The 12,878-nt window shown below is 41.2% G+C and overlaps 1 protein-coding gene across 3 annotated transcripts in view; it reads right to left on the reverse strand.

Annotated features, from left to right (window-relative positions):
- Positions 1–12,878, reverse strand: part of LOC119787790 (vacuolar protein sorting-associated protein 13B-like) — a 474,173-nt gene that overhangs the window by 39,049 nt on the left and 422,246 nt on the right. For all 3 annotated transcript variants that reach the window (XM_038291827.1, XM_038291828.1, XM_038291826.1), the window contains 2 exons: positions 5,486–5,641; positions 3,622–3,891 (listed from right to left, as the gene is read on the reverse strand). In XM_038291827.1, the coding sequence (XP_038147755.1) occupies positions 3,622–3,891; positions 5,486–5,641 (426 nt within the window). The remainder of the gene's footprint in view (positions 1–3,621; positions 3,892–5,485; positions 5,642–12,878) is intronic.

Consider the following 12,878-nt stretch of genomic DNA (forward strand, 5'->3'; position numbering starts at 1 on the left):
CCTCCCAGCTCCATTCTCACCTATCTGCCAACAGCCTGTATGAAGAATTTCAGTCTGGTTTCCGGCCACTCCATAGCACTGAAACAGCACTCATCAAAATCACCAATGACCTCCTCATGGCATCTGATTCTGGACTACTCACCATCCTCATCCTCCTCGACCTGAGTGCAGCCTTCGACACCATCTGTCACACCACCCTCCTCAGTAGGCTTTCTTCCATTGGCATCACTAGCACTCCGTTCAATTCAATTCAATTCAATTCAGTTTATTTATATAGCGCCAAATTCACAACACATGTCATCTCAAGGCACTTTACAGTTCAACCAGATCATACAGTCAAATTGATACAAAGTTTTCTATCTAAGGAAAACCAGTTGATTGCATTGACTCATTGACTCAAATACAATCCCCCACACTAAGCATGCTTGTAGCGACAGTGGAGAGGAAAAACTCCCTTTTAACAGGAAGAAACCTCCAGCAGAACCAGGCTCAGTGTGAGCGGCCATCTGCCGAGGCCGACTGGGGTTCAAGGAGACAGAAGCAGAGATACAAAAAGCAGCTGTAAAAGGCGGCCCCGTCCAGGAAACACACAGCCAGGCAGACGAGCTCCAAGGCAGCTCCCATGCCAGAGGACGAAGAGAGCACATCCACTCAGTCACGGTCAGAGAAACAGGACCACACTGGAAAACAGGCCGATCTCCAACATCTATTAACAAGGGTGTTGATAGAAGCAGCACAGCTGATGTTTTTTTCCAGGATGACGTCACAGCCAAACAGGAACAGACGAGGCAAAGCTACTCTGAGGAAAAGCAGAGAGAGCAGAAGGTTAGAGATTGAACTAACAGATTGACCGTTGGACTGGTTTATTTCTTATTTTACTGACCGCAGTCAGTTCATTCAACTGAAGACCCTCAAATCCACCCCCTCCCCCGTCACCTCAGGTGTGCCCCAGGGCTCTGTTCTGGGGTCCCTGCTCTTCATCATCTACCTCCTTCCCCTTGGCAATATCTTCCGTAAATTCAATATCCACTTCCATTGCTATGCCGATGACACCCAGCTCTACCTCACCACGCAGCCATCGTCCTCTCTTCCGCCCGCCTCCCTCACAAATTGCATCTGTGAATTAAAGGCCTGGTTCACCAACAACTTCCTTCAATTAAACAGTAGTAAAACCGAGGTTCTCCTCATTGGTACCAAATCAACTCTTTCCAAAACTGACAGTTTCCAAGTCACTATTGATAGCTCCTCCATCTCCCCCTCCCCCCAGGTTAAGAGTCTGGGTGTCATCCTCGATAGCACACTATCTTTCCAATCCCATATAAATAACATTACCCGGTCTGCCTACTTCCACTTAAGAAACATCAACCGCCTCCGTCCCTCCCTCACCCCACACACTACTGCCATACTTGTGCACAGCCTTGTCACCTCCCGACTAGATTACTGCAACTCCCTCCTCTTTGGACTTCCTCAGAAATCACTCCACAAACTACAACTGGTCCAGAACTCAGCTGCTCGAATCATAACAAGAACTCCCTCTATCCACCACATCACTCCGGTCCTCCGACAGCTCCACTGGCTCCCCATACAGTTCCGCATTCAATATAAAATTATCATGATGACTTTCAAGGCACTTCACCATCTTGCCCCCCCATATCTGTCAGACCTCCTGCATGTTCCCACCCCCGCCCGTGCTCTTAGATCCTCATCTGCTTTGCACCTGTCCGTCCCCTCCGCCCGTCTCACCACCATGGGGAGCAGAGCATTCAGCCGCTCTGCCCCCCGCCTCTGGAACTCTCTACCACCCCAACTTCGAAATACGGACTCAATTCTCCATTTTAAAATACAACTCAAAACCCATCTGTTCAAGATTGCTTATTCTCTTTAAAAATATCAATTTCACTGTCACAGCCTCTGTATTTTTAAATGTTTTTAAATGTCTTTATAATTATAATTTTTATTTTTCTGACACTTTTTATGTTTTTGTACGGTGACCTTGAGTGTCCAGAAAGGCGCCTTTTTAAATAAAATGTATTATTATTAATATCACTGGATGCGCTTTGGCACTACCATCCATGTTTACTTGCGTAAACACAGAGCACGCTTGTTTTTGTGACGTCATTGCGTCCTTTACTGCGCATATGGGACGCTTGCGTTATATGACTACAGTTCACACAGAGATCACATACAAGTCGCATATATTTGGAAATGTGAACGGCAACGCAAAAGAATAGGATTTAATGAAAAAAATGAATTGAGCACGAAGGCCTGCAGTGTGAACATAGCCTCTGTTCCTGCCTTGTGTTTGTTTCCTTCCCCTTGGCTTCCTTCTAGCTGCTTCCATCCACACCTGTTCCTTGTCAGCTCATTAGTCCAGTCTTTGTTCTGTCTCCCATATATACTCTCCCTGTGCAGGTCCTCACACTGGAAAAACTATCTAGAAATACGTAAAATGTCTTAAATTAAGTGTATTTAACCTTAATTTGAGTAGATAAATGTCAGTTTGCCAATGGAATGATTATTTTTACAGTTAAAATAAGCTTTTTAGATAATATGCACTTGAAATAAGACAATGCAATTGTGTTTTCTTAAGTTTAAATTGTCTTCTTCCACTGGTAAAATGTCTCTTTTACATCCTCAATCCAAGAACAAATGCACTTATTTTAAGAAAAAATGAGTTATCTAAATTTTTATTTTTTCCAATGTAGTGCTGGTTCCTCGTCTTTCCCTGGCTCCTCAAGTGTGTTTTCCCTGATGTCCCCTAGATCCTGGCTTTCTGTATTTGTTATTTTGGATTTCTGCCTCATTAAACCTGCTAAACTCACCTCTGGTCTCTGCATTTGGGTCCTCAAAAACCTCCACCAACTATGACAGAATGGTTGTAAATATTAATTTGCAGACAAACGGCATAGTTAGATAAAGGTGGACTTTAAAACCGAAGGTGAGTGAATGAAAATATGGTTTAGCTGCTCTAGAAGGAGGACGGGGACAGAGGATCTGTCCTCTGATGTCAATACATCTTCTATCTTCTCAGAGATAATCACACCTACATCCAGAGTAGCTCTGAACAACACAGCACAAATTCAAAAGAGGAAAAAAAAGGCTAAAAGGAGAAACCAAAGAGGAAAAGTGAAGAGCAGGAACAGAGGGGTTGGAGCTGGCGAACATCCAGCGGTGCGAAAGTGGCTTCAAAGCCTCTCTGTGTGCCCACATATCAGCTAGTGTTTCCTGTCCATGGTTAGTGTTGTTATGAGAGAGCATAAACTGTATTTTCTACCTCTCAACATGGTCAGGTTATGGGCTGCAGGGCCTTTGTAAGCCTATCTGAGGGGAAGATCTCAATCTGTTTCCTAACAGCGAGCGCCAACATGGAAGCTCAGTGACTGTGGCCACCCAGAAGAAGAGGATCCGGTCACGGTTGGTGGTCCGGTCGCCAGTTCCAAACATGCGTGTGGACACAGAGCTAGTCCTGGTGTGTGCAATGTTTGTATGCATTGTGTACTTCTTTGTGTCTGGCTACCACATTTGGACATTTCTGTGTGCAAAGCATTGGCTGCAGTCGGTACCACCGTCCACCGTGCACCAGTTAGTCCAATTTAAAAAGGCCTCTGAGTCAAAATCTACCTGAACAACAGAGCTGCTGCTCCTGCCCTTTTCCCTTTGCTCCAGCTGAACATCCTGGGACCAGTCCTCGTCTCCACGGGCTCTCATGCACAGCTCAGTCATCTCTGCATCTTCCAGCACATAGGAGGGCAGTTTAGCTCCCGCCTGCAGGCAGTCACAGTGCTCTCTGACCACCGTCTGACCGTCCGCTCCCACGTAGTACTGCACCACCCGCAGTTCGATGTCCTGCGTCAGGTAGCTGCACATCACTTGCCGCCCGCAGATTATTATCTGGAAGAAAAGTTACGTGTGAGAAGCTAATGATGTCTGCTACTTGGACAACATCTGGCTGCAGCCACAAAACTGAAAAAATACACATTACACTAGTGTAGTCCTCATAGTTAACTCCAAAGAAGCAAGGTAACTGTTAGCAACTTCACAGAAGAGCGTGAGTCTGTAAATGCATGACCTTGGCCAATGAGAAACACAGCAGATATCGCTTCAGAATGACCCTTCTGAGGATGCTTAGAAAGTGGAGATGTTGCAACAAATCAAAAGGGAGAATCAAGAGACAATCTGTCCAGATAGAGTCCAGTTTTTTTTACAGAAAAAACTTAAAACATGGGGCTGGAAACGTTGCAGATAAAGATCCTGAAGCAAGACATTCACCCTCCCCTACAGCATATAGCGTGTATTTTTTATTTTTACTTAAGTAAAGAAGTTCAATCAGTGCTTTTACTTTCACCTTAGTCTTAGGGCTGGGCGATATGGCTTAGAAATATAATCTCAGATTATCCCTATCAAATTTGATAAATCGATTTGGGAGGTGAACGAAATTCAAACCGTGAAACATCTAAAATAATTGTGTTTCACACCTAACAACATAAATATAACAAACTACATGTTAGGAGCGAGTGGCATCACACAGAGGGGGAGCTTAATTCAATTCAGTTTATTTATATAGCGCCAATTCACAACACATATCATCTCAAGGCACTTTACAGTTCAACCAGATAATACAGTCAGATTGATTCAAAGTTTTCTATCTAAGGAAAACCAGCTGATTGCATCAACTCATTGACTCAAAGGCAATCCCTCACACTAAGGATGCTTGTAGCGACAGTGGAGAGGAAAAACTCCCTTTAAACAGGAAGAAACCTCCAGCAGAATATCAGATATCTAAGAACGAAAAGTGATGAACTAATGTCACTCTGAGCTATTTAAGTGCAAAAACTGAATTGGTTTTTTCCAAAAAAATAAAATAAAATGTAATCTTTGTAAACGATAAAGCTGTGTTATCGCCCAGCCTTAAGTACCTATACTTCTGCTCACGTAAAGTTACCTCTAGTTATGCCTAATACTACATCAGCGGAAGGGACTGCTGGGGGTTTATATGCTGTAATCTGATTGAGGCTAAACTGAAAGGATTAATCCAGTTAAGGTTGATGAGTGGGAGGCGTGTGTGACATTTGGCAGTGTTTACATGACAACCTGTCACTGCTATGAATGCTACTACTGCATCCCTGCATTTTCAGAAATAAAACTAAAAACAACTCTGATAAGATTCGTCTCTGCTCTCGCAGCAGGAAGCCGGTTTGTGATCCAGCTTTTGATTCCCTGTGATCCGCTGATTGGATTGAAGGAACCCATTTTATTACTGCAAACCAGATGAGGACAAATTGACATAAACAGAAAACATTCGGTTGTTAGCTAAGCAGCTCTTAAATCATGGCTGATTCCTGCTTTTTATTGCAAGATTTCCCATCTATGGTTTGGCACTGGAAGACTGAGGATGTTTACGCTCTTCATGCTTTAAAACTTTTATCTATACTTAGAGCAGTTCGTGTTGAACATATTCCTAACGCTCTATTAGGATTAAGAGTACCTGTTTCTGGACGCCACTGAGCTGCAGCACCTTGATTATGAGTGAGGCGGTGCGTCCTTTATACTGAATGGTCCGGATCAGAGTCCCAACGTTGTCCACGCTGAACGGCTCAGACCAGCGCCAGTTGCCCCAGCCCTCGATGCAGATGTGCAGGAGCTAAAAGAAAGAAGAAAACAAAAATCTTTTTAGAGAAAACTACCAATTTTCTCTTTTCTCTTTTTTTTTGCAGGATCTTTATGGAGCAGCTCACTTTTCTATAGAATGGATTTTGTTCCATTATTTTTGCAAGCATATAACATGTTCTGCAATTTGAAATTAGAAATGAAAAAACATTTTAAATTGACATATTAAAAAAGTGCAATTAAAAAATTACACTTTGAAAAACATTTTAATCAAAAATGGTTTTGATAATTACTTTGCTGTTTTCTCTTTTTCACATTTCTTATTCATATTCTATTTTTGTATGCTCATTTATGCTTTTATGATTTTTTTTTTTTTACAGTTTTTATATTTTCCTTTTTTCCCAAAAATATAACTTTTTAAGATTGAGTTTTATTTTTAGCATTCTTTTTTAAAATTGAGTTTCACCGATATTCTCTTCACCTCAAGCCCCAAACAAACGCTTGTTCTTGAAGCACAGATTGACCATTAGAGAGGAGAATGCAATTTGTAAAAACTCAGTCTGGGGAAACAAAATAAATAACTTGAAAATATAAAATAAAACAAAATAAATAAATGTGGAAAAAAAATTAAGAAAATCAAGATAAAGTTTTTTGACAAACATTTTTTTTTCACGTGTATTGCTTTTTAAAAATGTAAATATACAACATCTGTTGAGTTTTTTTCTATTTCTATTTACAAAATGTGTTTTTAGCTCGCAACAATAACGGAACAAGGTTCACTCCATACTTTAAAGAAGAAACAGAAGGTTTCACACAATAAAGCAGCTGGCAGAAGGCAGCTGATGTGGAACATTGCTATGCCAGTGTGTATTTCAGCGCTTAGATGTGGAGGCTTTTTTCTCCACACATCTGAACGAGAGGCGCTTCTCGGCCGTTTAGGTTAGATACCCCCCCCCCCCCACCCCCCCCAGAGGAGCCCGTCAATGTGTGTGGCTGGGTGTAAACACACGGCCGCAGAGTGACAGCGATAAACAGACGCTGCCCTGTCTTTTTTTGCATCCAGAATCAGTTTAGAGTGGTGACGATACTCTAACCCTTTTTTCCCATAAAATTCCTTATAATGTGGGTCTTAAGATTAAACTAAGCGGAGCTGCATCACATCTGCTCTGGCTGCAGATCATTGCTTCAATTGCTTTTTCTGTTACGCAATAGTTTGGGTGATTTTTTATCTAAACTGAGCAGCACGTTTCGGCCGACCCCCCCCAAAACCAGTAAACATCCAGTGCAAAAGGCGAAGGAACTGGTGGGATATCTTTCCCAAACTCAGGCCGAAAATGCTCATTTGTCAAACAATATGAATGTTTTCATAAGATTATGGAAATAATACAGAAGCAGGATCATAAATATGCAGGGAGATCTAAAGCTCTGCTCCCTCCTGGGGCCCTGCGGTTGACCTTTAACATCAGTGAACTTTTTGTGTCAGGCCTTTCTGCCAAGACAATGTCAAACCTAAAAACGAAGGAAGAAAAACCGAGGAATACTAATGAATCTGAAAAGACAGGCAAAGATGGAGGGGCAGGGTGGATGGGGGTGGCCGAGGGGTTACTGGCTCAATAATCTTCCAAAAAGTTAGCGAGTAGATCAAAACAGTTCTGAACATTTACACTTCAGGTCATTGCTTCAATGTGCTGAAGGTTTAGCCGATCTGTTTTAAGAAAAACAAATTAGCCTGGAGGTGAAAGAGCAGGTTGGGACCTCGTTCAGGACCTTCTGTGTTTCTCTCCTCTGCAGCCTTTCCTCTCTGTTTGAAGACAGATTTCTTTACAATAACATTCTTAATCAAAGCCGGTGCTCGCTTTCTTCACGGTCGCTTCTCGTCCACGTTGGCTGTTTCAGGATTTCTGGGACCTCTGGCTCACAGGACATATTCACACAGCGAGTGGCGGAGCGCTAAACCACCAGGTGGTGCAGGTTAGGGCTAAGCCTGAGGGTGGGGACCCCCTCAGATCCACTAAGCTAACATTAGCCTCATAATTAAGACCAGTTCGGATTATGATGGCGGAATGGAAAGTCTTAAAAAGAATCTAAAATGTGGGTATTTCTGCCATTTTGTTCTTGGTTCCTCTTGATGGTAAGGAGAAGAATTAAAATAGGCCGTAAAGCAAAGCAAGCAGAGAACCCAGCATAGCCTGAGCAGCATTTGTGAGGACAGATTTGTTATTTCAACCCCCCCTCCAAATGGCACACTTAATCGCGCCTGTGGCTCAACTTGACCTTTAAGGGAGAAGTCATAATACGTCTTTACTCACACTTCAAACAATTCAATTCAATTCAATTCAGTTTATTTATATAGCGCCAAATTCACAACACATGTCATCTCAAGGCACTTTACAGTTCAACCAGATCAAATTGATACAAAGTTTTCTATCTAAGGAAAACCAGTTGATTGCATTGACTCATTGACTCAAATACAATCCCCCACACTAAGCATGCTTGTAGCGACAGTGGAGAGGAAAAACTCCCTTTTAACAGGAAGAAACCTCCAGCAGAACCAGGCTCAGTGTGAGCGGCCATCTGCCGAGGCCGACTGGGGTTCAAGGAGACAGAAGCAGAGATACAAAAAGCAGCTGTAAAAGGCGGCCCCGTCCAGGAAACACACAGCCAGGCAGACGAGCTCCAAGGCAGCTCCCATGCCAGAGGACGAAGAAAGCACATCCACTCAGTCACGGTCAGAGAAACAGGACCACACTGGAAAACAGGCCGATCTCCAACATCTATAAACAAGGGTGTTGATAGAAGCAGCACAGCTGATGTTTCTTTCCAGGATGACGTCACAGCCAAACAGGAACAGACGAGGCAAAGCTACTCTGAGGAAAAGCAGAGAGAGCAGAAGGTTAGAGATTGAACTAACAGATTCTGCAGAATAGGAGAACAGAGAGAGAATGAAGCAGAATGATGAAATGGGGGTCCCTATGTCCTCCAAAAGTCTAAGCCTATAGCAGCATAACTATAGAGATAGCTCAGGATAACCTGAGCCACTCTAACTATAAGCTTTATCAAAAAGGAAAGTTTTAAGCCTAGCCTTAAAAGTAGACAGGGTGTCTGCCTCACGGCAGCGACTGAAGCTTCTTGTTTTAATTCAGCTAATTCTGCTCTGAGTCAAGCAGCGGAGGGGAAAAAAGCGTCGGTGACACAGAACACGTAGGACAACAAGAATGAAAAATAAGAAGCTGTTTTGCCTCTTTGTAACGTACTCAAAGGTTATGAGTCGCAGAAAACCCAGTCAGCCATATGTGGTGATTTTATGCTCCAGCTTTAGGCCGAGCCTCACAGTAAAGCTTCATTATGCGCTCAAACAGACAACCTTTGGATGGGAGGAAAGATGGGGTGATTGGAGAAATTCAGGAATCGGTCTCACATTATTAAATGAATTTTGTTCCATGGAATGGAAAATAAAAAAATCCAGAAATTAAAGTTTATAACAAAAAAAAAAAAAAGTTTTACGAGTAACTTTGTTGTTTTCTCAGATTTTCATTTTTCTTTTTCTTTTCATTTTTTAAAATCATATTTTTATTGTTGTTAAATCAGACGTACAATGCCATTCAGATCGTAATGTTTTGTTACATTTCATTTGATGACAGTGTAAAATATAACAAGAGCTACACGGCATTTCAACAGTTTTTATATATATTTTTTTTATTATAAAAAAAGAAATCTTTTTTTTTTAAATAAATAAAAAATTGAGAGAAAAGAAAAAGAAGAAAAAAAAGTGGGGCTGGAGTGAGATTGTTATCCCACAATGAAAGTACTTTATGCTGATTTGTTTACTAGTGAGAAGAAAGAGTTGCAAGTTTGTCAAAATAACCCAGTAAAAGGTCCCAAACTTTGAAGAATTTTTTTGTTGATCCTTTCAGAAAAGGTTTTACTTTTTCAATATTTAGTAACATCATCATATCGGAAAGCCACATTGATGCCTTCGGTGGTAATTGGGATTCTAACAGTATTCTCGTTCGAGCAATCAGAGTTGCAAAGGCAATAACATTTCCCCTGTTAGATATCGCAGCATCAACCCCAAAAATAGCCATTAAAGGACCAGGCTTTAGATGTTGGCCAAACGCAGCATTCAAAATCCCAAATACTGATTTGCAAAACTCTCCCAGCTTAGAGCACGACCGGATCATATGAGCTAAGTCTGCGTTGGTGGCTCTGCAGCGATCACACCTCCCATCTATTTCAGGGTATATTTTAGCAAGTCTGACTTTACTATAGTGAGTACAGGGGAGGAATGACTGTCACTAAATCTTCTTCCCATTTTGTCTTGATGTTGTCTCGTAAATGACATAATTGACTTATATAAATTTGAGATTAGGCCTTTTGAAGTTATGGGGATCTTAAGAATAACACCAATAAGTTTCAATGCTCAGGTAGTTGAGGGAACTATGGTTATACATTTGAATAAAGTGGCGGATCTGAAGATATCGGGGAAAAAACTGGAAGATTTTCATTTTTCCAAACAATTTTTTAAAATTTTTTATTCTGTTGTTAGCAACATCAGTTTTATTGGTAAAGGATCTGTAAAATGCAATTTAAAAATAAAGCAACTCCTGGAGCTCAATCTGAACAATTGGAAAATTAAAATTTGGAATTTTTATTTTTTATATGTTTGTAAAAATGTAAAAATGAAGCATTAAAAAAAAAAAAAAAAAAAAAAAAAAACTGGCTCTCAAATCCTTTTTTGGATTAATAAGTTTAATGTTTGTTTTTCTTTTTTCAATTTTACTCGCAATAATAATGGAGTAATATTCACTCCATAGATTATACTGAATTATAACTTAAATCCAATAATTTGATGGTACTGAATGTATCTTTGGTTTCAGATTCCTAAATATAAATATTTAAAAAGGGAGAACATGACCATTTAATGTAATTTGAACATATTTTAAACAAAAAATGTCAAATGCTGATATAAACTCTGTACTATGCATTGTTTTTTTTATCATTAAGAACTATTTTATCCTCAAACTGGTATCAGTAGATGATAGTTAAATTCTAAATATGTCAAAAACTCCCACACTCGCCCACAGCAGCTGGCCCTGGGTAAACACTTCATGTCCAAAACCAACTAAAAGCATATCTTCAATATTTTCCCAGGTTTTCTATTGAGTGTGAAATAAAAACTTCCATCTTTCTTCATTTCCATTTAATCCCAAGAGAAAGATTGTGATAAGCTTGATTTGTGGAGGACATTAAGTTTCAAGGCTGCCAATTTAAGGAGAAATATGTTTTTTTCCTCCTAAGAAAACATTATGCACAGTTATATACAATCACCAGGTGCTTCACAGGCAGATGACTACAGTCTTTGTTATTTTACTCTTTAGTCTTACCACATTACAACATGTTGCTTCGATTCCAAAAACAACATTTGGTTGAGTTCATGTTTACCGGTAAAGCTTCGGCTTCAAAACGAACCTCATTCAGCATCTAGAAAATGACAAACTTTCACATGTGAACATTTCTGGGGGAGAAAGACTCCAAATTAAGAAAAAATAACTGGTTTGTTTCAAACTGCAACCATTATTTGCTTCCCTGCTGTCAGCACTTTATAAAACACGTCTGCAGAGAGCCCTGGGTCCTCTGGTAGGCTCTCTTCTTCTCTGCTCACCTTAAAGGGGTCATAGAATGATTCTATAGGGTATCTGGTGCTGGTCTTTAAGGTCTCTGAATATGGTGTGTAACATTGGTTGGGCTGAAAATGGCATATTTGCTGTTCTATGAGCCCTAATGCAAGCCTGGTTAAAACCCTAGAATGAAATGACAGGTTTCCTCCTTTTCTGGTATGAACATGAATATTTAGATGAGCTGTGCTCTGATTGGTTGGTTTACAACGAGCAAAGCTGCTGAGCAAAGACGCATCATAGCAACAAGCACTCACTCAATGAAACATCAAACAGTTGATATGGTAGGGTGACCAGACGTCCTCTTTTTCCCGGACATGTCCTACCTTTCATACCTAAAAAAAATGTTGGGGGGGAATTTCAAACTTGTCTGTGATTTTGGTCGACGACGGTGCAGCACATAGTCGAAACACACCGAGCTGTCAGATCCTGGGCTGGTCTGGGAGGGGGCGAGTGGGGGACCGAGGGACTGAACCCGACCTGGTGATGGTAGTCTGGACACAGGTGGCCCTGTGCTTCCCCCCCCGCCTGCCTTACCGGCCCCCAGCCCTCCTCCTCCGGCTGAGGACGGCGGCATATGGCTCTCTGCTGAGGTCTGGTCCAGTCAGCGGCCCAGTGGGCTGGTCTGTATGTCCATTTTGGGGCTTGACAATAGTACAGGCCAGAACCAAATAAGGCACCAGCCCAGAGTTTACGTCAACTGGGGGGTTCGTTTGGATTTGCCCCTTTTATGGTGGAAGTTTACAATTGTGAGATTTGCAGAGAAAGGAGGAGTCGTCTGTACGTCCATTTCTCCCACTGAACCATCATTAATAATCTATGACAATGGAAACTTGGTTTTGCATTCTATGACCCCTTTAAAGGTTTAATGGATTCAGAACATGTTATTGATGCAGAAGGGTTGTTTCTGCAGAGCCTCATCATTGACAAAATATCTATTTAGAGCAGAATCTACAACATGTTAATTGTGCTCCTAATGCAAAGCATTCATGATGAAGGGTGCTCTGAGACAGCTTTAACAAGAATGGTAAATGGCCTGTACTTGTAAAGCGCTTTTTCAAGTCAGGAGACTTGATCAAAGCGCTTTACACTACATTCAGTCGTTCACCCCTTCACACACACACTCACATACTGATGTTGGCAAGCTACATTGTAGCCAAAGCTGCAGTAGCTCATTACTGAAGATACTTGGAGACCTGACTTTACCAACCTGCGCAATGTTACCCTGCTTGGTAGCAGAATCAATATGGCTCCTTGTCCAGCTTTAGAAGCTCCTGTTTCAGATGTTTTAAATTTTTAATATCCAATCTGACATTAGTGTCTCTTCTGTAAAGTCCCTTGAGATGACGTGTTGTGAATTGGAGCTATATAAATAAACTGAATTGAAGTGAAACTCTGGCTGAAGATAAAACCAAATCTAGGTAAATACTGTAAGCTGGATGCTTATTCTGTAAGAATCTGCACACATCGACCTTCCTTTAGTGTCACCCTGCTTCACCTTATCATTTTTGTTAGCAGGCTAATGCTGCGTTCACACCAAGGGGGAAGCCACTTCACATGTCTATGGTAATGATGACTTATCTAGATTTAAATCTT

This window comes from Cyprinodon tularosa, unplaced genomic scaffold (assembly GCF_016077235.1).
Source record: "Cyprinodon tularosa strain WSP-4 unplaced genomic scaffold, ASM1607723v1 ctg301, whole genome shotgun sequence".
Taxonomy (NCBI): Eukaryota; Metazoa; Chordata; class Actinopteri; order Cyprinodontiformes; family Cyprinodontidae; genus Cyprinodon; species Cyprinodon tularosa.